At 43.4% G+C, this 27,801-nt stretch overlaps 1 protein-coding gene across 1 annotated transcript in view; it reads left to right on the top strand.

Annotated features, from left to right (window-relative positions):
- Window positions 1–553: 553 nt before the first annotated feature.
- Window positions 554–27,801, top strand: part of LOC137381383 (potassium-transporting ATPase alpha chain 2-like) — a 54,264-nt gene continuing 27,016 nt past the window's right edge. Inside the window, exons 1-10 of the mRNA XM_068053887.1 lie at window positions 554–571; window positions 2,495–2,554; window positions 5,262–5,465; window positions 7,199–7,312; window positions 7,863–7,997; window positions 14,117–14,234; window positions 16,572–16,840; window positions 18,429–18,627; window positions 20,874–20,983; window positions 22,441–22,575. Coding sequence (XP_067909988.1) covers window positions 554–571; window positions 2,495–2,554; window positions 5,262–5,465; window positions 7,199–7,312; window positions 7,863–7,997; window positions 14,117–14,234; window positions 16,572–16,840; window positions 18,429–18,627; window positions 20,874–20,983; window positions 22,441–22,575 — 1,362 coding nt within the window. The remainder of the gene's footprint in view (window positions 572–2,494; window positions 2,555–5,261; window positions 5,466–7,198; window positions 7,313–7,862; window positions 7,998–14,116; window positions 14,235–16,571; window positions 16,841–18,428; window positions 18,628–20,873; window positions 20,984–22,440; window positions 22,576–27,801) is intronic.

Below are 27,801 nucleotides of genomic sequence, written 5' to 3'. Positions count from 1 at the left end.
TGATACAAAGTACTCATTAAGTATATTAACCTTGCCCTGCACCTCTAAGCATATATTACGGTCTTTGTCCCAAAAAGGCCCCTATCCACGTCTTACTACTTGTTTAGTATTTACATGCCCATAGAAGATCTTGGGGTTCCTTTTTATGTTGGCTGCCATTCTATTCTCATATTCTCTTTTTGCCAGTCTTACTTTCCTCTTCATCTCCCATGCCAATTTACTGTGTATGGGCTGGTTCTCACTTGAAGAGTTCACCTGACATACATCATACGTTCTCTTTTTTTTTGTTTTTATCTCCCTCGTCATCCAAGGAGCCCAGTTTTTGGTTCCCCAACCTTTTGCCCTTGTTGGAATGCTCTTAACATGTACCTGAAGCTCCTCTTCCTTAAAGATAACCCATTTTTCTGATACAGCTCTTCCTGTCAGTCTTTGGTGCCATTCTACCCTGGCTAGATCCCTTCTCCGCATTAAAATTAGCTCTCTTCCACTCTAGACATTCTGCCTTATTTTGTCCCTTGCTTTTCTGCATTGCTAATCTATACCTTATGATCCGATGCTCGCTCTTACCCAAGTTCTCTCCCAGATGCTTGGTCAACTTGGCCCGTCTCATTTCCCAGCACTATGCCGAGCAATACCTCCTTTCAATTGGGCTGAGAACATACTGATCAAGGACGTTCTCCTGAACGCATTTCAGAAATTCCTCCCCATCCTTACCCTTTACTCTAACATTATCCCAATTGATATTTGGGTAATTAAAGTCCCCCAATATCACCACTCTATTGTTCTTGCACGTCTCTGTGATTTCCCTGCAGATTTGCTCCTCTAGCTCTCTCGCTATTTGGAGGCCTATAGAATACCCCTAGTAACATGATCATACCCTTTTTGCTCCCCAACTCGAACCAAATGGATCTGTCCTTGCCCCTTCATGGTCAGCCTCCCTTTCCAGCCCTGCAATGTCTTTCCTAAACAGGACTGCCACCCACCTCCCTTTTCTCCTTCTCGCTTTTCTGAACACTTTATATCCTTGTATATTAAGCACCCAGTCCTCGCCATTTTAAAGCCACGTTTCTGTTTTTGCCACTACATCATATTCCCATACTGCTATTTGTGCTTGTAGATCACCAACCTTATTCACTACACTTTGTGCGTTCACACACATGCATTGTAATCCTGTCTTTGCATTCCTTGTAGTCGTTCTCAGTCCAGTACCATTTAATATGGAACTTCTTCCTTCTCTAGTATTGTCTAACAGTCTCACTCTGACCCCACCTAATACTTTGTTATTTCCTACTCTAGTGCTATCTGTCTCTTCCAATTCTCTGTGCACATTGGTGTTCCTCTCTCGTATTACCTACTGGTTCCCACACCCCTGTCAATCTAGTTTAAACCTTCCCCAATAGCACTAGCAAATCGCCCCATAAGAAAATTTGTCCCAGCTCTGTTCAGATGCAACCCATCAGGCCTGTACAGGTCCCACCTTCTCCAGAACTGATCGCAGTAATCGAAATCCCTTTCTCCTGCACCATCTTGGTGGTGGCGTCTGGGACATTGGATGTAGGATATATTTCCTTGTGTATGACTATGTCAGGCTGTTGCTTAACTAGTCAGTGGGACAGCTCTCCTAATTTTGGCACAAGCCCCCAGATGTTAGGAGGACCTTGCAGGATTGAGTTTGCCATTGTTGTTTCGGGTGCCAAGGTTGATGCCGGGTGTTCTGTCCAGTTTTATTCCTTTTCAACTTTTGTGTAGCAGTTTTGTACAACTGAATAGCTCACTAGGCCATTTCAGAGGGAAGTTAAGAGTCAACCACATTGCTGTGGGTCTGGAGTCACATGTAAGCCAGACCAAGTAAGAATGGCAGATATCCTTCCCTAAAGAGCAGTAGTGAACCAGATGGGTATTGACGGCAAGTTTCATGGTCACCATTACTGACTAGCTTTCAATTCCAGATTTTCATGAATTAATTGAATTTAAATTCCACCAGCTGCATCGGTGTGATTTGAACCCATGTCCCCTGACTATTAGCCTGGATATCTGGATTACTAGTCCAGTGACATTACCACTATGCCACTGTCTCCCCCTAGTAATCTTTATGTCTTGAGGACGACAGATTTTTGAAGTTTCTGATAATTTCTAAGTCTGTCACTTCTAGCATAAAAATAGAAGTGCAGTCTGACCATCATCAACTATTACTCAGTAACTTGAGAGTAATGGTGTTACTTTCTACAGTGTGACTGATTCAAATCATCGCCAGGTCTCAGTTTACTGCATTTGTTTGCAAAATGCAGCTAGACAGTGATTAGAAATAGATTCAGGAACATACCTGTTACTGTCAGGTAACTATGTTAAGTTAATAGAGAAGTATGAGAAAACTGAATTGTAACTGAAATATTGTTCAAAAAATTGTAAACACCTCAATAATGCAAAGGGAAATAAAGGAAGCTGCAGTTCAAATGTTCTTGGTTGTGATATTTTTCATATTCCTTCTTTTCAGCAAGACCACAAACTTTCTACTCAGGAACTGGTAAAAAAATATGAAACCAACCTTGTAAAAGTGAGTACCTGTACCTTCACAACTCAACCTTTAGTCTTCACTGCAAATCATTTGCACAAAGAAAATCATTACTATTAATACCAGCTGATTAGATGTAGCTAAGAGTATGGTATGTTTAATTACAGTCAACTCTTGATAATTCATAGGTTTATGCACTAAAAAAGAATGATCCAATAATTTGAATTAAGCAACATAAATACTGGAATTTATGGGTAAAAAAATGATCAGATATTTAATTAAGCAACTTTGAATTAAAAATAGGCGATTAATGTTCTGCTTTTCTGCTATAAAAAATAAAGGATTTATTTTGAGTTGTGTGAAATCACCATTTTCCAACAGTGCAGCCTAAAGAATAAAAGCAGTTAAGGTTCTAGCCAGCATCACAGGATGTTGTGGCTTTCAAGAAAAACATTGTTCTCTTCAGATCAGTTAATTTGAATTCATAATTCCTTGTGTCAGATTTGAACAAACTTTATATTGTATAGGAATTGATGGAGGCCATTCAGCCCCTTAGGCCTGTTCTGCTATTCACTCTGATCATGACTGATCTGTACCTTAATTCTATTTGCTTGTCTTTGATCCATATTCCTGATACCTAGAAGGAATAAAAGTCCTATCGATCACTGTATTGAAAATTTTGATTGACCCACCAATGACAGCTTTTTTGGGGATGGGGAGGGGTATGGTGTAGAATTTCAGATTTCCAATACTCTTTGTGTTGAAGTGTTTCCTAATTTCACTCCTGAATGGACGATCTTTCATTTCAAGATTGCACATCTTTATATTCCCCACAAAAGGAAATGGCTTTTCTGCATCTACCCCATCAAATCCTTTTATAATTTTAAACACCTCAATTAAATCACCCTTCAACCTCTAAACTCAAGGAAATGTAAGCCAAGTTTATGCAGCCTGTCCTCATAATTTAACCTGTTAAACCCTGGTATCATTCTGGTGAATCTGTGCTATACCCGCTCCAAGGCCAACATGTCTTGCTGTGCCCAAAGCTGAATGCGATACTCCAGGTGGGGTCTGGCCAAGGCTCTTTACAACTGACGCATCACTTCCTAACTTTTTAATTCCATCCTTCTTGAGATGTAGGCCAATATTCCATTAGCCATTCTGCTTGCCTTTTATCCCTGTGCCCTTATTTTTAGTGATTTGTGTACTGGACAATTGTAGCTTTTATAAACTATTTAGGGTAAGAGAAGTAAGAATCAACTGAATTCCTAAATAATTGATTTTACTGGCATTAAGACACGACAATTTTATAGATAAAGATGCTTACAACCTTACCCAGGAGTATAACTCAAAAGTGAGGTTGAATAATCCTCCTTCTGGGAAACTGAGGGTTTAATTTCTCTTTTTAATTGATTATTGTGGTCGCCTAGAAATGACTGTAAAATAGTTGTTTTTATACCCTTTTGTTACTGCAAACACAACCTGCTAGTGTTTATGCCAAGGTCCTACAGACAAATGTTTTATTTCTGACCTTGGTCTTACCTCTTATTAATAAATGTCTTTTGAAAGTACAGCAAAGCTCTCAGAACTATCTGAAGCAACATGCTACCTTTTGAACTTGGTCACGTTTTTCAAAGTCCTCTGTTTCATTGGTGTGTCTTTTAGTTTACTTTAAAAACCATAATTAAAAGTCCATATTGAAAGTTCAAAATTCTTCATGCTTAATCCCAAAGGGGGTGGGGAGGGAGTGGGTGGTTGGGTTTGGGACCTGGAAACAGTCCCGACTGCTGTTTCCTGTCCTTGGAGGGAAAATCCAACCCATAGAAGCGACAAGAAAGCATTCAATTTTGCATAACTATCACCAGCAGCCAATTTTTTATGCTTGAATTCTAACGTTTTAAAGGTTAATGATAAAAAAAAAAAGTGGCCAATGAGCAGAGCTCTCTACATGAATTGAAGGACAAGGGCAGCACATACATGGGAACACCACCACCTGCAAGTTCCTCTCCAAGTCACACACCATCCTGACTTGGAACTATATCGCCGTTCCTTCACTGTCGCTGGGTCAAAATCCTGGAACTCCCTTCCTAACAGCACTGTGGGTGGACCTACCTCACATGGACTGCAGCGGTTCAAGAAGGCAGCTCACCACCACCTTCTCAAGGGCAATTAGGGATGGGCAATAAATGCTGGCCTGGCCAGCGACGCCCACATCCCATGAATGAATATTTAAAAGAAATTGTCTCTGCTAAAAGCAGGATGAGGTAGCTGCTGGTTGCACTGCTCTCAAACATGCTATTGATGATGGACTGTGTGGGTTATGAAACTAGTGTTTATTATAATTGCTCCGTAATCAACTTTTACAATGTGTGTGTTCTGCAAATAAAGCCCTTCAAGTGTGAGCATGTCTTTCTGGCACTGTTTTGCAGAATATTTTTGAAAATTCACAGCAGAGCCACAGTTCAGGGCTTCACGGTCTGTGCATTCTGAGCTTTGCTGTTTAATCATGGCTTCCGGCCAATGTTGATGTTCAAATTCAGGTTTTATAACAGATTCCCAAGAATGGATATTCTTATTGATCTTCAATAGAAGCAAATGACAATTGATAGTAAAAGGAATTTACTGTAAATACTTGAAGGGCCATGTCAGATCTAATGGATTAACTTATCCCTCGTACATATCTTTAGATCCTTTTGACTACTATCACTTTTGGTATTACTTTTGTAGCTCTTTAGTGGTTTTGTTACAGGGTTTGACCAGTGTAAGAGCAGCAGAGATCCTGGCTCGGGATGGTTCCAATGTACTCACACCTCCCAAACGGACCCCTGAGATTGTCAAGATCTTGAAGCAAATGATTGGTGGTTTTTCCATCCTGCTTTGGATGGGAGCTGTACTTTGCTGGATTGCTTATGGTATTCAGTTAGGAGCAGGCAACCCCTCAGCCAAAGACAATGTAAGTGATAACCTCATACCAAGATTTTGTGTTACAATTTGGAAGTGTCTATTTTTAAAATTAAATGTTTCCTACCGATTTCACCTGAAAAGTTAATGGCCTGGAAATTTGGCCTGCAGCACCTGTATTTTTGGTAGTAGACAATTTCCTGAGCATCCAATATGGTGGACAGGAATGCTCTGCCTGTTGTATTGGTAAGGGCCAAAAAATTAGGCAAGTATTATCCATACCTGACACAGGTGTTGGAAGCCCTTTTGCATATGTAACCAAGGAGCATGATGCAAGATTGGTTTGCCCTGAAGCAGTCAGCTTGCCTCACTCCTGATTGCATCCCTCCCTCTCCTGATTGCTGCCTACAACCCTATTTAGATCATTGCCTCCTTCTCTGTTCCTTTCTGGGCACTTCACCTTAGAAAAGATATATTGGAGGGAGTACAGCGTAGATTTACCAGACTGATATTTGGACTCTAAGTGTTAAATTACAAGGAGAGATTACACAAACTAGGGTTGTATTCCCTGGAATTTAGAAGGTTCAGGGATGATTTGTTTGAAGCTTTCAAGATATTTAGGGCAACAGATAGGGTAAATAGAGAGGAACTATTTCTGCTGGTTGGGGAGTCTAAGACTAGGGAACATAGTCTAAAAATTAGAGCCAGACTTTTCAGGAGTGAAATTAGGAAAACTGTCCACAAACAAAGGGTAGTAGAAGTTTGGAACTCTCTTCTGAAATCGTCAATTGATTCTAGATCAATTGATAATTTTAAATCTGAGATCACAAGATTTTTGTTAACCATAGGTATTAGAGGATATGGGGAAAAGGAGTTAGGCCGCAGATCAGCCATGGTCTCACTGAATAGCAGAACAGTATCGAGGGGCTAAATGGCCTACTCCTATTCCTATGTTCCAGGTTGTTCCCCCTTTACCACTTACCTAACAGCTGCTGCTGGTGTTGCAGCGACCCAATCATTACTCATGCTTCACTGGCAAATTGCCTGTTACTGTCTATGGTTCATTGGCTCAATGGATTTGAAGCCCAAGGCTGAGTATCAGGTGCATCCCAGACCTCAATATTTCAGCACTACCTGCCCAGAATGGTGCCCAAATCTCTAGGCTAATCTGTCTTCAGATTCTGGTGGACTTATTGTACATTTCCAGCATTAATCTGCATTTCAGTTTGCACTGTAATTTATCTTATGACTTGATATAAGTTAATACTATCATCCACATAATATTACAAAGTTTAAAAAAAAATTAAAAATGCAACATTCAAGGGTCAACTGGACAACAACCAGATCTTTTGCCTTTACGGAGTGGTGCTGTATTATCACAGTTGGAAAGCATTAGCAAATGATGACCTGCGTCAACACCCTGACACTTTGTGCACCCGTACACCTAAGGTTACAGGGAACTGAACCACAGTCCAAGGAAGCTGAAAACAGCTGGAGCACTTAGTCATGGCAGAAGGAAATGAATTTGTAGCTCAATTCAATGAGCTCTGAGTCAGAGGAAATTCCAGAAATATGAAAACGGGTTTGAAGAGGACAAGTAGCTCTGTGGATGAAGATGAGTGAGGGGGGAATAGAAACATCAAAACATTCAGATGTAAAATTAAAATTACTATTTAATTGAAGTAAAGTAATTTCTATTATATTAAGGGATGAAAGAATGAGTAAAATCAAACGTTTAGTTTTATGAAACTGGAATTCTGTTTGGTAACAGTTTTGGCTCCTCAGTTATATTTAGGTGTTGTGCTTGCTGGAGTTGTCATCCTCACTAGCTGCTTTGCCTACTACCAAGAAGCGAAGAGTACCAATATCATGGCAAGCTTCCAGATGATGGTTCCCCAGGTGTGCAATCTCATTTATTAATCATTATTTAATCAGTTATTGATGGTTTGAGAATTTAGAATTCAATGTAAATAAATAGCTGGTCACAGTAAAAGTGACCACGAAGCTGTCAGACTGTCATTTAAAAACCCAACTTGTTCATTAATGCCTTTTAGGGAAGGAAATCTGGTTCGGCCTATATGTGACTCCAGTCCCACACCAGCATGGTTGATTCTTAACTGCTGTCTGAAGTGGCTGAGCAAGCCACTCAGTTGTCTCTAAACTGCCATCAGAATTTCAAGGAGAAGGTCCACCACCTCCTTCCCAGGAAAACTAAGGATGGACAATAGATGCCCGCAATTCCCACATCCCCAAGAATGAATCATAACTTTATGGAAAGGATAGTATGTGACTCAGAGGGGAACTTTGAATACTTATCGCAATCCTGTTTAGTCAACCTACATTTTACACAATGCGTTTTAATTCTGCACTAAAATGAAAAACGGTTACAATTGGAGCAACAAATTCTTGTTGAACTAACTTAGTTACAATGTTGAATGTTCTATTCCAGAAAGCCCTTGTCATTCGCGATGGTGAGAAGCAGCTGATTACAGCAGATAAACTGGTTGTCGGTGACATTGTGCAGATTAAAGCTGGTGACCAAATTCCAGCAGACCTCCGACTCCTTTCTGCCCAGAGTTGTAAGGTAGAACATCTATTATTTTAGATTAACAGGCATTCTGACAATAGGTTGCTGCAGCAATTTTAGAAATTCTATTTTTAAAGAAAATACCTTTCAAAATAATCTATTTTAATATGGCCACCTCCACATTTCAGGTGGCAAAAAAGAAAACCTGGCACCCTGCTGTCTAATGCTACTTTTAACATATAACCGTTTACATTTTCAGTTTGCTCTTTGGATTCCCCACTGCTACCAATCATTCCCTGGTTGAGAAGATAAGCAGCCAACCTACTCCCAGCCAGTCCATCATCAGCTGCCAGATACAATCAAGAGCAGCCCAAGTAGTCGGTCTAATTTTTCTCTTCCCTTCCATGCGGACTTAGCCCACCTTCCCTGATACTTCAACAATCAACACAGATTAAATCTGTTCAGCAGAAAATTCTTTGAAGGGAAAGAAAACGCTAGACTTCAAGACACAAATTTCTTTATCACTGATCTATTTCATTTTTAAGACTGGTACTGGCATTTTATACAGTCATAAGGCTGTATTTTTGGGTCCTACCAGGGGCAGGAATAGAGGTGAGTGGGGGATGAAAGTACTGGCACTTCCCTGCTGCCGTTCCCTGAGTTTCACCAGGGCAAGGGAGGGCGACCCCCTAGAACCAGCTGGATCCATTAATAACTGCACTTAAGGATGTTAAACAGCTCATTGAGAGCTCGTTGACAGATATGTTTTGATTTTGGTGTGGGCGCACGGGCTGCAGCTGGGTCAGGGGTGGCCCAGGTGTATACACAGCAGGAAGCCAGTCATGGCCACCCCAACAAATTAGATGGGCGCATAAAAGGGAGAAGGGCTCAGAGTGTGATTCGGCCATTGGCACACGGGTGTCATCAGGTCAGCACAGAGAAGAGTGGTCGCTAAGTCCTCGGGCAGTGCAGGGGATCGTCACCTTCTTGGCGTCATGGCAGCATTTGTGGAGGGAGCAAGACTTCCAGCCACAATTGGGAGGTCACTTGAGCGCAAGGAGGGCAGCAGCTGGCAATGAGAATATGACTCTCAGATTTCTGGTCCAGTGATGATGAGGAGCAACATCCTCCACAGGAAAGGCAGAGTCCTGGGCATGAGGAGGACAGAGGACGAGGACGAGGGGCAGGAAGGCAATGGAGACCTCAGCATAAGCTGTACCAAAGAAGATGGAACTACCAGGACCTGTCGGAGAATAAGTGCTGCAGGACACTGCAAATTTCCAGGCAGATGGTCACAGAGATTTGTGCCCCTGTAGCAGAAGACCTCACACCTTGCAGCACTACTTGCCCATGCCACGCCAGTAGCTGCCATAGTCACTGTGGCCTTGAACTTCTTTGCTGCTGGCTCCTTCTAAGGATTAGCTGTGGACTGTGCCAGCATCTCACAGGCAGTTGCACACCACTGCTTCTCGCAGGTCGCTGATGCCCTGTTTGCAAGAGCTGGGCAGTACATACAATTCCAGACAGATGCTGCCTCACAGGCACAGAGGACTGTGGGTCCCACCCCCATCGCTGGATTCCCCTACACGCAGGGTATCATTGATTACACCCATGTGGCCATCAAAGCACCCAGTTACCACCCACAGTGATTCTCAACAGGAAGGGCTTCCATTCCCTCAATGTTCAACTGGTTTGTGACCACAACAGGTGCTTCCTGCATGTGTGCACTCCCTCTCCTGGCAGCTGCCATGACTCGTTCATCCTCTGGCAGTCTAGGATGCCGCAGCTCTTCATTCCAACCCCAAACTATGTGGATGGATTCTAAGAGACAAGGGATATCGCTTGAAGAGATGGCTGCTCACTCCTGTATGAGTATCCAAGACAGAGGCACAGAGGCGCTACATAGCAATCTGCTAACTAGACCAGCATTGAACAAGCCATTAGGCTTCTAAAGATGCAGTACCAGTGCCTAGAGTGGTTGGGTGGCGTCCTGCAGTACACTCCTGCAAGAGGCTTGCGAATTGTGGTGCTCTGCTGTGCTCTCCATTACCTGGCCCTCCAGAGAGGTATGAACCTTGAAAGGCTGATGCGTTAGATGAACACAGCTTATCAGAGCAAGAGGAGGAGGAGGAGGAAGATGCAGACCACATAGGTGCCCTGGCTGCACAGAGAGGTGGCCGGACCTGGTGCATGGCTCGAGGGTCTCATCAGGATGCTATCAACGTCAGGGATCATCTGATTCATGTTCATTTCAGCTGAGCCCGTCTCACCCAGGATGAATGGAATGGTAAGGAACTCTCTTTGAGCTGCCTACAAGAACACTTCCATTGAAGAGACAGCCTGGAACAGCTCAACTCCTACCGTAATGAAGGATGAATGTCTGCCTGGAGGTTTCACTGTCACCGTTCACGGGCCCTTCACAATTTCACTCCTCTTTTTCTGTCCCACCATTAATAAAAGGAAGCTCACACGTGTCAATATTAACATGGTGCTCACAAAGAAAAAAAGTGCAGAGTTTCAGATGATAAACACCCCAGTGATCCACTCAGTGCTCTGCCCTTCTACATGGTGCTCCCCTTGTGGATTCAGATAAGGTTGAGGCAGTCCAGTCACTTGTCTTGGCTTATGGCTGAGATGCAGGTGGTGGCTGTCCTTATCATGGAGGACGCAATGGGGGCACCTCCAGAGGCTGCTGCACCCAGTCATTGCAGGTGGAGGTTCTGTTACTGGGCCATGCTGCACAGATACTCCCTTCGTCAGAGGGGCCAAGGAAGCCGCTGATGATGATGGTGCTGGGTGAGGGGTGGCACCCACATCCTCTTTGGTGACTGCCTCAGCCCTTGCTCAGGAATGCTGGAGGGGAGAATCAGCTGCGGCACAACTGGCATCCCTTCCAAACATCTCCGCACCCATCAGCACCACTGACTGGTCAAAGTTACATAGTGTGGCATGTATCCTGTGAACGTCAGTGCTCAGTTCCTGCATGCATTCTGAGGGCTGCCACATATAACTTGCCATGAGGTCGGCTGCTCTCTCGATGGAGGAGCTCGTGCTCAAAGCCATGAGCCGTAGCGGCGCAAATAAGCTGGATGGACTCCTCCATTCTCAGCCCCTGATCCGTGCACTGCCTCAGGGAATGACGATATGTGGGACCACATCTATTGCTGCTGCTCTAGTTAGTACCTCCTTTCCTGTGACTCCTTAGGCCCTGTATCTGTGCGCAGCTGGGCAGGGCTGTGAGTGTCCTCCATCCTCCGAGCGGGACTGCCCACAGCTGCCTCTGCCTCTGTCACCTCGACCTGCATACTTTTGATCTGCTCATTACCCAGTGCCACATGATCCAATTGCGTGCGAGGACCCACCGAAGTAACTGTATCTGCGCTAGTGGAGAGTGCGCTAGTAAGGTGTGACAGTGTTTGGTCTGAGGTCTGCTCTGGCAGTGCTTGAGCAGGAATTGGTCTTTATTCATTGATGTTAGCAGTTGTGGGAGACACGAGAAGAGATCATGAGAACTAGCCTTGGAGGGCAGAAGCTGCTGCAGTGCTGGGCTGGTGTGCAATGCAGCTCCTCAATGTACGATTTTCAGTTTCTATTCATTCGCTCCACCAGGGATGCCCATCTCGCCTTTCCTGACTTGCTCATGGGCAGCGTCCCTGGTGATCTCCATGGCACCCTCTTCTATGGTGGTGATGTGTAGGAAAGAAACCCCTGCTCCTGTCTGGGCCCTCTCGCAGGCATTATGCACACATTTCTCCAGAAAGGACAAAAAAGATATAAGGCACTGCTGATCTCTATGCCCAATGCCAACATTTCAATAGTATTAGAAGCTATATGATTCAATGCTCTGAGATGCAGAGGGATCTGGGTGTTCTAGTGCATAAATTGCAAAAGCGCATGGGAAAGGCTTCCACTGCTATGTCCAGACTGGCCAAGAGAGTGTGGGAAAATGGCGCACTGACACGGAACACAAAAGTCCGAGTGTATCAGGCCTGTGTCCTCAGTACCTTGCTCTATGGCAGTGAGGCCTGGACAACGCATGTCAGCCAAGAGCGACGTCTCAATTCATTCCATCTTCGCTGCCTCTGGAGAATACTTGGCATCAGGTGGCAGGACCGTATCTCCAACACAGAAGTCCTCGAGGCGGCCAACATCCCCAGCTTGTACACACTACTGAGTCAGCGGCGCTTGAGATGGCTTGGCCATGTGAGCCGCATGGAAGATGGCAGGATCCCCAAAGACACGTTGTACAGCGAGCTCGCCACTGGTATCAGACCCACCGGCCGTCCATGTCTCAGCTTTAAAGACGTCTGCAAACGCGACATGAAATCCTGTGACATTGATCACAAGTCGTGGGAGTCAGTTGCCAGCGTTAGCCAGAGCTGGCGGGCAGCCATAAAGGCGGGGCTAAAATGTGGCGAGTCGAAGAGACTTAGCAGTTGGCAGGAAAAAAGACAGAGGCGCAAGGGGAGAGCCAACTGTGCAACAGCCCCGACAAACAAATTTCTCTGCAGCACCTGTGGAAGAGTCTGTCACTCTAGAATTGGCCTTTATAGCCACTCCAGGCGCTGCTTCACAAACCACTGACCACCTCCAGGCGCTTACCCATTGTCTCTCGAGATAAGGAGGCCAAAGAAGTGCATAAATTTCAAAAGGTTAGTATGCAGGTTCAGCAAATAATTAGGAAAGCTAATAGAATGTTATCATTTTTATTGCGAGGGGAACTGATTTCAAAAGTAGGTACATTATGCTCTGGAGTACCATGTACAGTATTGGTCTCCTTATTTAAGGAAGGATGTAAATGCATTGGAAGCAGTTTAGAGAAGGTTTACTGGACTAATACCTGGAACGGGCGTGTTGTCTTTTGAGAAAAGTTTGGACAGGCTAGGCTTGTAGCCACTAGAGTTTAGAAGGAATCTAGAACTAGAGGTCACTATTTAAAAATAAGGGGTCGCCCATTTAAGACAGAGATGAGGAGAAATTTTTTCTCTGAGGGTTGTGAATCTTTGGAACTCTCTTCCTCAAAAGACAGTGGAAGCAGTCTTTAAATATTTTTAAGGCAGAGGTAGATACATTCTTGATCAGCAAGTGGGTGAACGGTCTTCGGGGGGGGGGGGAGGTGGGAATGTGGAGTTGAGGTTACAATCAGATCAGCCATGATCTTATTGAATGGTGGAGCAGGCTCGAGGGGTTGAGTGGCCTACTCCTGCTCCTAATTCGTATTTTCGTATGTACTGGCAGGTCCTCAGCAACACCATGGCACTGAGCTTTGCTGAGAGGTCAGTAAGTACACTGGGTACAGACCGCTGTCATGTTCAGGAACAGCATGCGCCCTCAGGCTTCTCAGCTGGAGGTTGAATACCCAGAGACCTGTCCTGAGAGTTCAGCATTGCACTCACCTTGCATGTGGGAATAAGGTCATTGATCCTGTTCCTGCACTGGGCTCAGTTCCTGCAAACCACACTCTGTCTGCCACCTTGATCCAGGCCTGTTTGGTCTGGGATGGTGGCCTTATCCTGCCGCTTTCAGAAAGAGGACCTCCCTCCTCTCCCTCCCTGCCTTGAGGAGGATCTCAAGGTCGGCATCCACAAGCGACGGGCAGCCCTGCCCTGGGTTCCAACCCTCTACCTGTCCTGCTCCATGTGTTTCCCAGCAATTAAAACAGTAATGGCTGCTGTTGTGGCTTTAAATCGGGCCTACTCTCAGTTCTGACCCATGCAGCTGCTAATTGGCCGTCCGACCCGTTCACCAGCCAATTAACAGTCTAGGCCCTTGTAAATTGAGGCCTGTGACTGCTTTCCCACAGGGGCAGGATCTGAACCCTGAAATAGTCCTGACATCCATTTCCTGATCCTGGAAGGAAAATCAGGCCTTTGGAATCATACAGCATAGGAGACAGTGAATCTGCCCATCATGCCTGTGCTGGCTCTTAGAAAGAGCTACTAATTAGTCCCACTCCTTTACTTAATCCCCTCCACCCCCACCATAGCCCTGCAAACGTTTCCTTTTTAAGTAGAGTTCCAATTTCCTTTTGAAAGTTACTATTGAATCTGCTGTCTTCACCCTTTCATCAATGTATTCCAGACTCATATTTTAAAAAAGTATTAATCTGTATTATTTTACTGGTAATTGTAATGCAGTTCTGTTTAAGATATAATTGATTTGTTTTTTCTTGGCAGGTGGACAACTCCAGCCTGACTGGTGAGTCTGAAGCACAATCTCGTTCCACTGAATATACACATGACAACCCACTTGAAACAAAGAATATTGGGTTCTATTCCACCACCTGTCTTGAAGGTAGGCAACAGCTAGAAATAAATGCACTTCCATATTTCTATCTTTAGTACATTTTTTCCAACCTCTTGTTCCCTATGCAACTGAAGTTGCTAATCTCACTGGGGTATGATTCCAATGGCATTAAGATTACTTTGCCCAAGTGACTATTATTCATGTGTCAGTTTATACAGTGAATGTAGGTCAGCTGTTCATGGAACGGATACATCATAGCTGTGACTAATCAAAATGGTAACAGTTTGTGGTATTACACTGTATAGTTCCTTTATGTGTATATGCTATAAGGATACATCAGAAATTTAATTTAAAATGTATAGTGAAACATTTATAATTTTTTTTTACCAAGTTTCTGGTTTAATAGGAAATGGCAGCTGTTGTGGTTCAGGTTTTTGGAAGGTTTGGGCTTCAAATTTCCTAATATTAGGTATTTTCCTGCCCAAGGATGAATTCTGATGAGGCAAGCTGTGTAAGACCTTCCCTGGAGCAGAACCCCTTTATTTAATGTGAAACAAATCCTCAAACGATTCCCAGGGAATGAGAAGACTTGCTTAGTTTGGAAGAATAAGCAGGTCATTTTGGGTGTCAGGCAAATTCTTATCCTCAGGTAATCCAACTCTTTGTCCTAGACCTGAATGTAGTGGCATGATTAAGCAGCTTGCAGATGATACAAAAATTGGCCATGTGAGCATTTAACGTAACAAAACATTCCAAGATGCTCTACAGGACCGTTCTAAAGCAAATTTGACACCGAACCACATAAGGCAATATTAGGACAGATGGCCAAAAGCTTGGTCAGGTTTTAAGGAGCATGTTAAAGAAGGAAAGCGGAAAATAGAATCCAATCCAGCACAAGTCCCCAGGTGTTAGTGGGGAGAACTTTGCAGGGTTGGCTGGGCAGGCTGTGCCATTGTTGTTTCTGGTGCCTAGGTTGATGCTGGGTGGTCCACCTAGTTTTAATCTTATTTGACTTTTTCATAGCAGTTTGATACAACTGACTGGCTTGCTAGGCTATTTCAGAGGATCGTTAAAAGTCAGCCACATTGCTGTGGGTCTGGAGTCACATGTACGCCAGACTGGGTAAGGACAACGGATTTCTTTCCCTGAAGAGCAACTGTGAACCAGATGTGTTTTTATGACAATCTGGTAGTTTCATGATCATCATTACTGAAACCAGCTTTTTATTCCCAATTTATGAATTGATTGAATTTAAATTCCTGCAGCTGCCGAGCCTCTGGATTACTAGTCCAATAACATTACCACTATGCTACCGTTCCGAATATTGGAAGAAGCATTCGAGTGAAGAGAGATTTTGTTTCACTGGCACAAACACGATAGATCAAATGGCCTCCTTGTGCACTGTAAATTTCTATGATTCTATGGCCCTGATATTAATGGCAATGTGGGGAGGGTGCAGAGAAAGCCAAAATCAGTTGTAAAACCTGACAAAGCTGGAGACATGGAGGTCCTGCTGATCTTAAAGATGGAGTCTCATTAAAATATTGCAGGGCCGCCTCCTGCCCAGCAGCCAACCAAACTGACAGCCTGGCTGGCGGGTGGGAGGATCGCTGGCGGCATGAGGTTAAAGCCAGGGTCACTTGGGGACAGTCCCCAACATTGAGAAGGGAGTAATCAGCTCCAGGTAGTGAGTGAGAGGGCTGGGGGAAGGATGAGTGGGAGAAATGGGGGTGGGTAGGTGCAGCTGGAGATCAGGACTTGGGGAGGCCGAAGACTTCCTTGAGGGAGAGCTATCCTGCTCGCCGTGAAGCACAAGGAGTGTTAAATGAGCCACTTGCCACAGGCAGCTGCTGTCTCAGATCAGCTGCTGGGAATCTCACAGATCAGGCCACCCCTCATTTACCATTAAATTCAAGTTGCAGGGCCAATTATGTCATCAGGCCGTGACTTTAGTACATTATTTAGGTCCCAGCCTAGCTTTTGTGGGAGCCTCTTCCATGGCCTAATTTTGTATTTTAATATTTAAAATTATGTTCCATTATATGCAGGTGGAGGGCATTAATTGGGGCTTCAGTTGAGCACATATGAAGAGACACTCACTGAAACTGGAGTGGAATTGAGTTAGGAGGTGTGTGCTTGTATTGTTTCACTCTGTAAATAAATGATTGATTGATTCCAGTACTATCCTTCACCAACTGGATTTCGGCCATATAGCAGGGTTTTCCCAATCCCGATACTTTAATTCCCTACTCTGACTTCCTTCCACCTGTCATCGGGGGTAGGGGGGATGGTGAGGGAGGGATTAAAATCAAGGCCAAATTGCAACTAAAAATATCTTTCCATAAATGCACCTGTTAGTAATTCTTTTAATTATTATTTCAAAAGGCACTGCCACTGGCATGGTGATCAACACAGGAGATCAAACTATGATTGGAGCAATTGCATCTCTTGCATCAGGAGTACATAATGAGAAGACTCCTATCGCCAATGAAATCGAACACTTTGTCTGTATTGTAACCGGATTAGCTGTGACTGTTGGAGTGGTGTTTTTCATCCTTGCGCTGAGTCTGGGGTACAAACTACTAGATGCCATCATCTTCCTGATTGGCATCATTGTTGCTAACGTGCCTGAAGGCCTACTGGCCACCCTCACTGTAAGTTCACAGTAACCACACCAGGCCTTTCTTGTCATCTCCCCTGGTTCTTGAAGCTTTGGGGTGAAAAACCATGGGCTGAGGGAGGAGGCCGGGCAGACTTTTAACTTCGGCCAAAAATGGGAGCAGAATTCCAGTGATTCCATGGTTTCCGATGATGGAAAATCGGCTGGCTTCTGCACAGAGCCAGCTAACAGTTCGGACCTGTAGGGGGAGGAGAGGAGAGTGGATTCAGAGTGGGTGGAGGGAGCGGTGAGAACGGGCCAACAGTGGGACAAAACATTTTTGTGGGGCCAGGAGAGGCAATGCTCCTTCTGGCTCCAGATGAAAATGTCAAAACTTACCTGAGTGGCCTCCAAAGGTCCCTTTAAAAACCACTGGTTAGGCCATTCGCTGTCCTATACAGCATGGGATTAGCATGCATGGAGCATGCTCTGCCCACTTGCACATTAAAATTACAGTTGGGATGCTACAGCCATCGCAGGACTCTGATTTGCATATTTAAATAGCCCTCCCCTGTCTTTTCTGGGCACCCATTTAAAGGTCTGCCTGCAAATTGAAACAGCTCAGCAGATTTTCCTCTGCCAATCTCCCGTTTTTCAGGTGAGGAACGGGTGGCCAACAGTTTGAAATCATCCCCTCTCCCTTCAGCATGCTAACTGAACCAAATTGAGTGATTATTCTGAATTTAATAGTTGAAAAACCTCTGCTATCAGATCATAATCAATGCAGTCTGCCACATGCTTACTGTCTCACCCAGCGTTGTAACGGAGCATTTTTTTGGTATTCACACTTCTGTTATTTGTGGGTTAGAAATTTGCAAACTTAATAGGAATTTTTGCCCGGGACAATAGATATAAGCAATGGGTGGGTATCAGATGCCAGATCTAGAGACACTTGATTAGGAAACATGCACATTTTTTTGTCTACAAGCTGCAATATAGAGCCTGTGACTATATCCCAATGGTTACAATGCCATCCAGCGCTCACCCTACCAGAGGATGGGTTCAGTCAAAGGACTGACAGGCAAATGCAAGATCACCAGGTATATCTCTGGTATCTGCTTGGACCTAGGCCATGGCTATGTCCTTCATTAAAGGGGCCCATCCATCCTCAATTATCATTTGACCTTCAATGCAATGTGGACTGGCATTAGCTTTACTGGGCCCCTTAAGATGGGTTAGTTTGCCAGGATATTTGGAGATGGGGCTTTAGGCAAAGATCCCCATTCCATGTTTTCTGACTGGCACATTTTGCTACTTTTAAAGTTCTGGGCTGTAAAATGTAATTGTGGAATACAATGTGTTTGTCTCCAGCTCTTATTTCTGCTAAAAGAGTATAGCAAGGAATTTCAAATTAATGCACCAAGTATCTCCAAGTGTAATTTCTGGGTTCCTGGTATTTTTTTCATCAATGTGATAATGTTTTCTCTGTAAAAACATACTATCCTTGTTCTGTAGGTATTAAATTTGGTTCATTTGTTATTCAGAGTTATTTAATGACATGCATTCAAATCTCTATCACACCTTAATATGACCTCAGATAGTGAACAATAATATAAATTCATCTTTGCCCTTTTTATTCGCAGGTTAGTCTCACCCTGACAGCCAAAAGAATGGCCAAGAAGAACTGCCTAGTAAAGAATCTGGAGGCTGTCGAGACTCTGGGCTCCACATCTGTTATCTGCTCTGATAAAACAGGGACACTTACCCAGAATCGAATGACTGTAGCACATCTTTGGTTTGATAATCAAAGCCAAACAGCAGATACCAGCGAAGTAGAGTCAGGTACTGGAAGAATGTGATTGAATCTCTGTTTATTTTGTCCTTATTTCACTGATTCTGTTCCGACACCCTAACTGACGCTTTTCTTCAGACCGGAGAAGATTTGCAGGAATTTTAGCTTTATCATCCTTTTCAGTAAATAGTTGTTGGTCAATCGCCCAAAGGTGATTTCAAACGGTCACATTTTTTTTGCTAGGGCAATCATTTGAACTCTGAATAACTTCAAACATCAAGAGGATTTAATTTTCTCTGAGTGTTAGTTTTAGCGGGCTGGGTGATGCATTCATGTTACATTCCCGTCAGCACTATCTTCATGTGGTTATTAACTCACATATTTTAAATAGGCTAACAGCTATTAAAGTAGCACAAGCAAGGGGTTTATTGCAAACGTCTTTATCGGTTTCACTAAAATTAACCATCCTGCTCCCCAACCCCAATAATTTATTGAATAACTTTTCATTATTATACTACAAGCAGCCTTTTCCTACACTTGCTGGTCATTCTCATCCCATTGCATTGCAAATGGGGCACTGACTCCAAAATCCCCTGTAGAGAAAATGCTCTGCATTGTAACTCAGATTTGTAGCAGTTTAACTGTCAGTGCAGCAAAGCAGTCTGCTGCCTCTGCTGCAATATGGTGTGAAATGAGAGTTAGGCACAGACTCTAATGTGTGAGCCTTGAAAAAAGGTGCGAGTTATATTTAAGCACCCATGATGCCAGCATTAATCCGCTCAACTTGGCTAAATCATGGTTTCAGTGCCTGTAGTGATGATTAGCTACCAGCTTCCAACAGTAATTTATCAGTGTGTGATAACATGAGGTTAAATGTCCACTGCTCTGTACTCCCAAAGGTACTGTTGCCTAAACCACAAGTTGAACATTTGTTCATTGTAAAACAATCAGCAATTTCCAGGCTTATATATATGTTTAAAAACAATAAGCATGATACCACAATAAACATGATCTTCCCAGCAGTTGGTGCACAGTTTTTGTTTGGCTACCTATTTTTATTCTATGATACAAAGGAGTTACATCAAGAACTTGCATTTAGTATTGCCTTTAACATCCCAAGGTGATTCACAATAGTGTAATCAGACAGAAATTGGCACTGAGCCAAGGAAGGAGACAATAGGACAGGTGACCAAGTACTTGGTCAATGCGATAGGTTTTTATGCAATGTTTTAAAGGAAGAGAGAGAGGTGGAGAGGTTTGGGAAGAAAATTCCAGATCTTTGGCCGAAGGTGTGGTCACCAGTGGTTGGTTAAAAGAAATGGGAATGCACGCGAAGCCAGAGTTGGAGCATCACCGCATTCGTCTGAGGGTTGCAGGGCTGGAGGACGTTACAGGGATAGGGATAGATGAGGCCTTGAGATTTTAAAATAACAATGAGAATTTTAAAATTGAGCTGTTAGTGGGCTGTGAGCCAATCTAGGTCAGTGACAGCTGAACAGGACTTAGTGCGAGTTGGGATATGGCCAGCATTTTGGATGAGCTCAGGTTTATGGAGGTTAGAAGATGGGAGGCCAGCCAGAAGAGTCAATGAAAGAAAATACTGCGGATGCTGGAAATCTGAAATAAAAACATAAAGTGCTGGAATTACTCAGTAGGCCTGGTAACATCTGTGGAGAGAGAAGCAGAGCTAATGTTTCAGGTCAGTAGCCTATCATCAGAACTGGCAAAGGTTAGATATGTAATAGGTTTTAAGCAATTAAAGTGAATGGGGGGGTGCGGGGTGAAAGAGAACAAAAAGGAAGGTGTGTGATAGGACAGAGGGCCAGAGAGATTAACTGTCAAGGAGGTCATGGGGCAAAGGCAAAGAGAGTGTGCTAATGGTGCTAAGACAAAAGCATTAGTGCAGAGAGAATGTTCATGACAATAATGAACAGTCCTAGCCAAAAGCACAAATATGAAAAACCCAGTTGGCAGGCACATGGTTAAAAAAAACCCAGTTGCTTGCCATTTCAACACATCCCCCTGCTCTTATGCCCACATTTCTATCCTGGGGCTGTTGCAGCGCCCCACTGAACATCAACGCAAGCTTGAGGAACAGCAGCTCATTTTCCGATTAGGTACTCTACAGCCTTCCAGACTGAACATTGAGTTCAATAATTTCAGAGCATGAATGGCCCTTTTTAAATTTTATTTTGTTTCATCATTTTTTTTACCATGTTCGTTCTTCTGCTGAACAATTATAAGTAAATATAAAAAGAGAATCACTGATGAGAATGTGCATTGTATTAATTCACAGCTCAGAGCTTCGATCAAACATCACAGACGTGGACAGCGCTGGCCAAGATTATAGCACTTTGTAATCGAGCAGAATTCAAACCAGGGCAGGAGGATATCCCAATTATGAAGGTATGGCAGAGTCGACTATTTTATTTTCAAGAAACTTTGCTTTATTTATTAGCTGGGGCTTTTAAAAAAAATTCTCAATCAGATAAAGGATGATAGGAACAAAACTGCTTTCTTGGAGCTATGGGAATAATTGGAGCTTGGAGCTTGGTAGTGAGAGTGAAATGTTAGGGATGTCGAGAGGAAATCGCAGGAACATGGAGAGGAGGGAAATCAAAGAGGAAAAGAGCTGAATGAGGTCAAGGAACTTGGATGTTAAATGGAACATTTAGATCATTTCTAATGATCCAGAAACTTTGTGCTTGGTGGACACTATGATATTGGAGGGAGGTTATTCAGTCGCCAGCAGGGACCTGTATTTTTGACATCCAAATTGAAAATTTGATTTTGTTTTTCACTAATTCATTGAATAATATATTTCTAGGTTTAACAACATTTAATACATTAGGCAGGCTCACTAAGCCTTTTTAAAATTTAAAATCACAGCTACATGTCTCAAAAAACTCCAGGGTAAACTTTCCTCTATGATAATTTTACTAGAAGTATAGACATGAGATTAAAGCATTACTTTTTTGTGAAAGCATAGTTCCAGGTTCTCTGTTGGCTGATACATCCAGCAAACATGGATGGCCAAATATCTCAAGCAGAGTGAAAGTCAAATTTGGGTGGAAGAGTAGAGGTCACACAAAATTACAAAATAAGTACAGGAAAGGGCATTCATCTTGCTTTACCTAATTAATGTGAGGAGAAAATGTACAATCTCATACAACTGCATCTCAGATTTTCAGCTCCGTTACCCTATTTGGCAGACCATTCCAAACGCTGATTTTTTTTGTTGTGACTTTTGTTTTGTTTTCAGACATGGATACTAAATTTTTCACCAATTTTTGTCTACATCCCCTTGTTCTACTGTTTTGTCTCTTATCGTCAAGTAACTCACAGTTCACCATTTGTTTCTACAGTTTAATATCCTGTAAACTTTGATAAAGTCCTTTTTCATCCACCTCCATTCAAGGCTAAAGTTTCTTCAGTCTTCCCTTATAGCCTGATTCTTTGGTTGCTCAATGGCTTTGCTGAAGCACTGATGTTTTTTTCTTGTGGCTTGGTGACCAAGCTTGGACATTGTGCGTGTTGGACCAATGGACTGGAAAGTTTCAGCATGACCTCTTCTGATTTGCACTTTACTGATTTAATGTCCATCATTCTAAGTGCATTATTTGTCACACCCATCTACCATTAAATGTGGCTTGAAGACTCATGAAAAATTTAAAGCTTCAATTAAGAGTCTTAAGTGCTATCAATAAAAGCACGAGCCAGTGGTGAACAGAACCAAGACAGTACTGAAATATTTCCCCAGAACAGTGATCAGTTAATGTACTTTTGCCATAAATATTGGTGACATTCTCTGACGAGACATTATTTCAATCAATGTTATGTTATTTCTCTTTTTGCATGCACAGCGAGAAGTGGTTGGAGATGCCTCAGAAAGTGCTCTTCTGAAGTTCTCTGAAACTGTATTTGGTAATGTGATGGAATTCAGAGAGGAGAATCACAAAATATTTGAAATACCATTCAATTCTATCAACAAATTCCAGGTACTGTACAACAAATTCCAGGCACAGGAGAGTATGAATTTGTTAAAATTCCAGGAATCTGTCAGAAGAACTCATAAATACACACACCAATGTCACAGCTCAGTATTAGCACTGAAGTATGTGATCAGTCTCTAATCCACATTTCTAACTACTGTTAGTTGTTAAGTCGAGCCCATGTTGTTCATTTCAATTTACACAGTATTGATTATTTACACATGGGGGGCGGGGGGGGGGGGGGGTGCGGGTATTTGTACAGACACTATTGATTATTTACATTTTTAATAGAATACCACCACACTCAATATAGGTGTAAATCAGTATAAATAATCAGGGTCCAAGGAAAGGGCCGAACCCATACCATGTATTTCGTCTTTTCTAATGAAAATGCAGCTTTCAACTCTCTTAACCATCATTTGTGTGGAAACGCCATTCAATACGATCATGGCTGATCATCCAAACTCAGTACTCTGTTCCCGCTTTCTCCCGGTATCCCCTGATCCCTTTAGCCCTAAGAACTATATCTAACTCTTTCTTGAATATATTTAATGATTTGGCCTCAGTTGTTTTCCGTGGTAGAGAATTCGACAGGTTCACCACTCTCTGGGTGAAGAAATCTCTCCTCATCTCAGTCCTAAATGGCTTACCCCTTATCCTTAGACTGTGACCCCTGGTCCTGGACTCCCCCACCATTTGGAACATCCTTCCTGCATCTAGTCTGTCCAGTCCTGTTAGAATTTTGTAGGTTTCTATGAGATCCTCTCTTATTCTTCTAAACTCTAGCGAATACAAGCCTAATCGACCCAATCTCTCTTCATATATCAGTCCTGCCATCCCGGGAATCAGTCTTTTGAACCTTCGCTGCACTCCCTCCATAGCAAGAACATCCTTCCTCAGATAAGGAGACCAAAACTGCACACAATACTCAAGGTGTGGTCTCACCAAAGCCTTGTATAACTGCAGCAAGACATCCCTGCTCCTGTACTCGAATCCTCTCACTATGAAGGCCAACATACTATTTGCCTTCTTAACTGCCTGCTGCACCTGCATGCTTACTTTCAGCGACTTGTGCACAAAGACACCCAGGTCTCGCTGCATCTCCCCCTTTCCCAGTCTATCGCCATTCAGATAATGATCTGCCTTCCTGTTTTTGCCTTCAAAGTGGATAACCTCACATTTGTCCACATTATACTGCATCTGCCATATATTTGCCCACTCACTCAACCTGCCCAAATCACACTGGAGCTACTCTGCACCCTCCTCACAGCTCCCACTCCCACCCAGCTTTGCGTTGTCTGCAAACTTGGATATATTACATTTAGTTCCCTCATCTATATCATCAATATATATTGTGAAGAGCTGGGTTCCTAGCATTGATCCCTGCGGTACCCCACTATTCACTGCCTGCCACCCGGAAAAAGACCCATTTATTCCTACTCTTTGTTTTCTGTTTGCCAGTTCTCTATCCATGTCAGTACCTTACCCCCAATCCCATGTGCTTTAATTTTGCACGCTAATCTCTTATGTGGGATCTTATCGAAAGCCTTCTGAAAGTCCAAATACACCACATCCACTGGTTCTCCCTTATCTATTCTATTAGTTACATCCTCAAAAAAATCCTGTAGATTTGTCAAGCATGATTTCCCTTTCATAAATCCAAGTTGACTTTGTCCAATCCTGCTACTGTTTTCCAAGTGCTCTGCTATTACATCTTTTATAATGGACTCTAGCATTTTCCCCACTACTGATGTCAGGCTAACCGGTCCATAATTCCCTGTTTTCTCTCTACCTCATTTTTAAATAGTGGGGTTACATTAGCTACCCTCCAATCTGTTGGAACTGTTCCAGAGCCCATAGAATTTTGAAAAATGACCAGCAATATCTACTATTTCTGGGGCCACTTCCTTAAGTACTCTGGGATCTAGATTATCAGGTCTTGGGGATTTATTGGCTTTCAATCCCGTCAATTTCCCTAACAACATTTCCCTACTAGTACTAATTTCATCCAGTTCCTTCTTCTCACTAGATCCTATGTTCCCCAACATTTCTGGGAGGTAATTTGTGTCCTGTATTGTGAAGACAGAACCAAAATATGTATTTAATTGGTCTGCCATTTCTTTGTTCCCCATTATAAATTCCCCCATTCCTGACTGTAAGGGATCCATTTTGTCTTCACTAATCTTTTTCTCTTCACATATCTGTAGAAGCTTTTACATTCAGTTTTTATGTTCTCTGCAAGCTTACTCTCATACTCCATTTTCCCCTTCTTAATCAATCCCTTTGTCCTCCTTTGCTGAATTCTAAACTGCTCCCAATCCTCAAGGTTTGCTGCTTACTCTGGCCATTTTATATTTCTCCTCCTTGGATCCTATACTATCCCTAATTTCTTTTGTAAGCAACGGTTGAGCCACCCTTCCTATTTTATTTTTGCACCAGACAGGTATAAACAATTGTTGTAATTCATCCATGCACTCTTTAAATGCTGGCCATTGCCTATCCACTGTCAACTCTTTAAGTAATGTTCCCTAATCTATCATAGCCAACTCACGCCTCATACCTTCATAGTTTACTTTATTTAGATTCAGGACCCTATTTTCAGATTCAATTACTTCACTCTCCATCTTAATGAAGAATTCTATCATGTTATGGTCGCTCTTCCCCAAGGGACCCCGCACAACAAGATTGTTAACTAATCCTTTCTCATTATACAATACCCAGTCTAGGATGGCCTGTTCTCTAGTTGGTTCCTCAATGTATTGGTCCAAAAAAACATCATGTATGCACTCCAGGAATTCCTCCTCTACAGTATTTCTGCTAATTTGGTTTGCCCAATCTATATGTAGGTTAAAGTTATCCATAATTGCAGTTGTACCCTTATTGCATGCGTCTCTAATTTCCTGTTTAATGCCATCCTCTACATCACCTTTGCTGTTTGGGGGGTCTATATACAACCCTCACCAATGTTTTCTGCCCCTTGGTGTTTCTTAGCTCCACCCATACAGATTTCACATCAGGATTCTCTGAGCTAAAATCCTTCCTCACTATTGTATTGATTTTCTCTTTAACTAACAACACTACTCCACCTCCTTTCCCTTTTTGCCTGTCCTTCCTAAATATTGAATACCCTGGATGTTCAGTTCCCAGCCTTCGTCACCCTGCAGCCATGTCTCCATAATCGCAACTATATCGTATCCATTTACATCTATTTGCGCAGTTAATTCGCCTACCTTATTGCGAATACTCCACGTATTGAGACACAATGCCTTTAGGCTTGTCTTCTTAACATTCTTAGTCATCTTAGCATCATTTCACACTATGGTCCTATTTGTTTCTTGCCCTTGATTTCTACGCCTTTTGCTTTTGCCTTTTTGATTCCTATCTTTCGTTTCTATCCTTGTTTGCTTCTCTTCAGTCTCGCCACTGAGGTTCCCATCCCCCTGCCATTCTAGTTTAAATCCTCCCCAACAGCACTAGCCAATGCTCCTGCGAGGACATCGGTTCCAGTCCTGCCTGGGTGTAACCCGTCCCGCTTGTACAGGGTCCCACCTTCCCCAGAACTGGTCCCGATATCCCAGGAACCTAAATCCCTCCCTCCCTGCACCATTTCTCCAGCCACGCATACATCTGGTCTATTCTCCTGTTCCTATACTCACTAATACGTGGCACTGGAAGTAATCCTGAGATTACTACCTTTGAGGTTCCTCTTTTTAATTTAGCTCCTAACTCCTTAAATTCATCTTACAGAACCTCATCCCTTTTTTTTACCTATGTTGTTGGTACCGACATGTACCACGACCACTGGCTGTTCACCCTCCCCCTTCAGAATGTCCTGCAGCCGCTCCGAGACATCCTTGACCCGAGCACCAGGGAGGCAACATACCATCCTGGAGTCTCGTTTGCAGCCACAGAAACTCCTGTCTGTTCCCCTTACAATTGAATCTCCTATCACTATGGCTCTCCCAGTGTTTCCCCTCCCCCCCCCACTGTGCAGCAGAACCATCTGTGGTGCCACGAACTTGGCTGTTGCTGCTTTCGCATGGGAGGTCATCCCCCCAACAGTATCCAAAGTGATATATCTGTTTGAGAGGAGGATGGCCACAGGGGAATCCTGCACTACCTGCCTGCGCCTACTACTCCACCTGGTGGTCACCCATCCCTTTTCTGCATGTGCAGCCATTACCTGCAGCGTGACCACCTCGCTAAACGTGCTATCCACGACATCCTCAGCATCATAGATGCTCCACAGTGAATCCATCTGCAGCTCCAGCTGCACAATGCGGTCAGCCAGTAGCTGCAGCTGGACACACTTCCTGCACACAGGATCACCAGGGACACTGGTGTCCCTGATTTCCCACATAGCACAGGAGGAGCATACCACGGGGCTGAGCTCTCCTGCCATGACTTACCCTTAGATTAAGCTCCTTAGTTATTCCCTATAATTTAGAGTACTATTTACACTAGGGACCTTATTCCACTCCAATCACTACCTACTACAATCTAAAGTCCCTACCTTTACTTTTGCTTCAGCTATTAAAAGTTGTAAAAAAAAGGGTAGAAATACCCACCTGTTCCTGCTTACCAGTCAGCTGCCTCCCCTTGCAACATGTCACTTTCTGAACTGTGACGTCAGTCGTGGAACTCTCTCGCTGTTCCTCTGAGAGTGTGAAAGTATGCCTCTTTTAAGCTGCTGGAACCCCTGCTCGCTGGTGCTTGTCCCCTCGCAGGTCTGCCTTGGTCTCTCTCTTTCCCAGGCCCCGCACAGCCTCTTTTAAGCGGCTGGAACTCCTGCCCGCCGGTGCTTGTCCCCTCGCAGGTCCGCCTTGTACATCAGGCACAGCATGTTTAAGAACCTGCAATGCATTAAAAGAAACGTGATAAAGTAATTTTCAGTGAGGATAACTTTTTTTTAAAAAAAGCAGAAGAATGAATATCTTTCTTGCTGGGCCTGAAAATCTGGTCTCAATGTGAAGACATACTCCGAACAAGTATAATCGGAAGGTAATCACATTTCAGCTTTGGGGATGAGGCCAGTTTTGTGAGCAGAGATTTGTTCGGGCAGAGGGTTTTAAGGAAACTTTGGGCTTCTTGTACTTGCTTGAATAACTCGCTTATGCCCAAAATTCTGTGATCTTTTAATCTAATCTATATAAAGACAGCTTTCTGGATATGTATCATTTTGAAACTCAAACCTACTGTGGAGCTGACATTAGCCATGGACGTCATGAAGAA

The sequence above is a fragment of the Heterodontus francisci genome, chromosome 22 (genome assembly GCF_036365525.1).
Source record: "Heterodontus francisci isolate sHetFra1 chromosome 22, sHetFra1.hap1, whole genome shotgun sequence".
In the NCBI taxonomy this organism is placed as follows: domain Eukaryota; kingdom Metazoa; phylum Chordata; class Chondrichthyes; order Heterodontiformes; family Heterodontidae; genus Heterodontus; species Heterodontus francisci.
The sequence above is the reverse complement of the archived record's forward strand: the minus strand, read 5'-3'. Positions and strand labels throughout refer to the sequence as shown.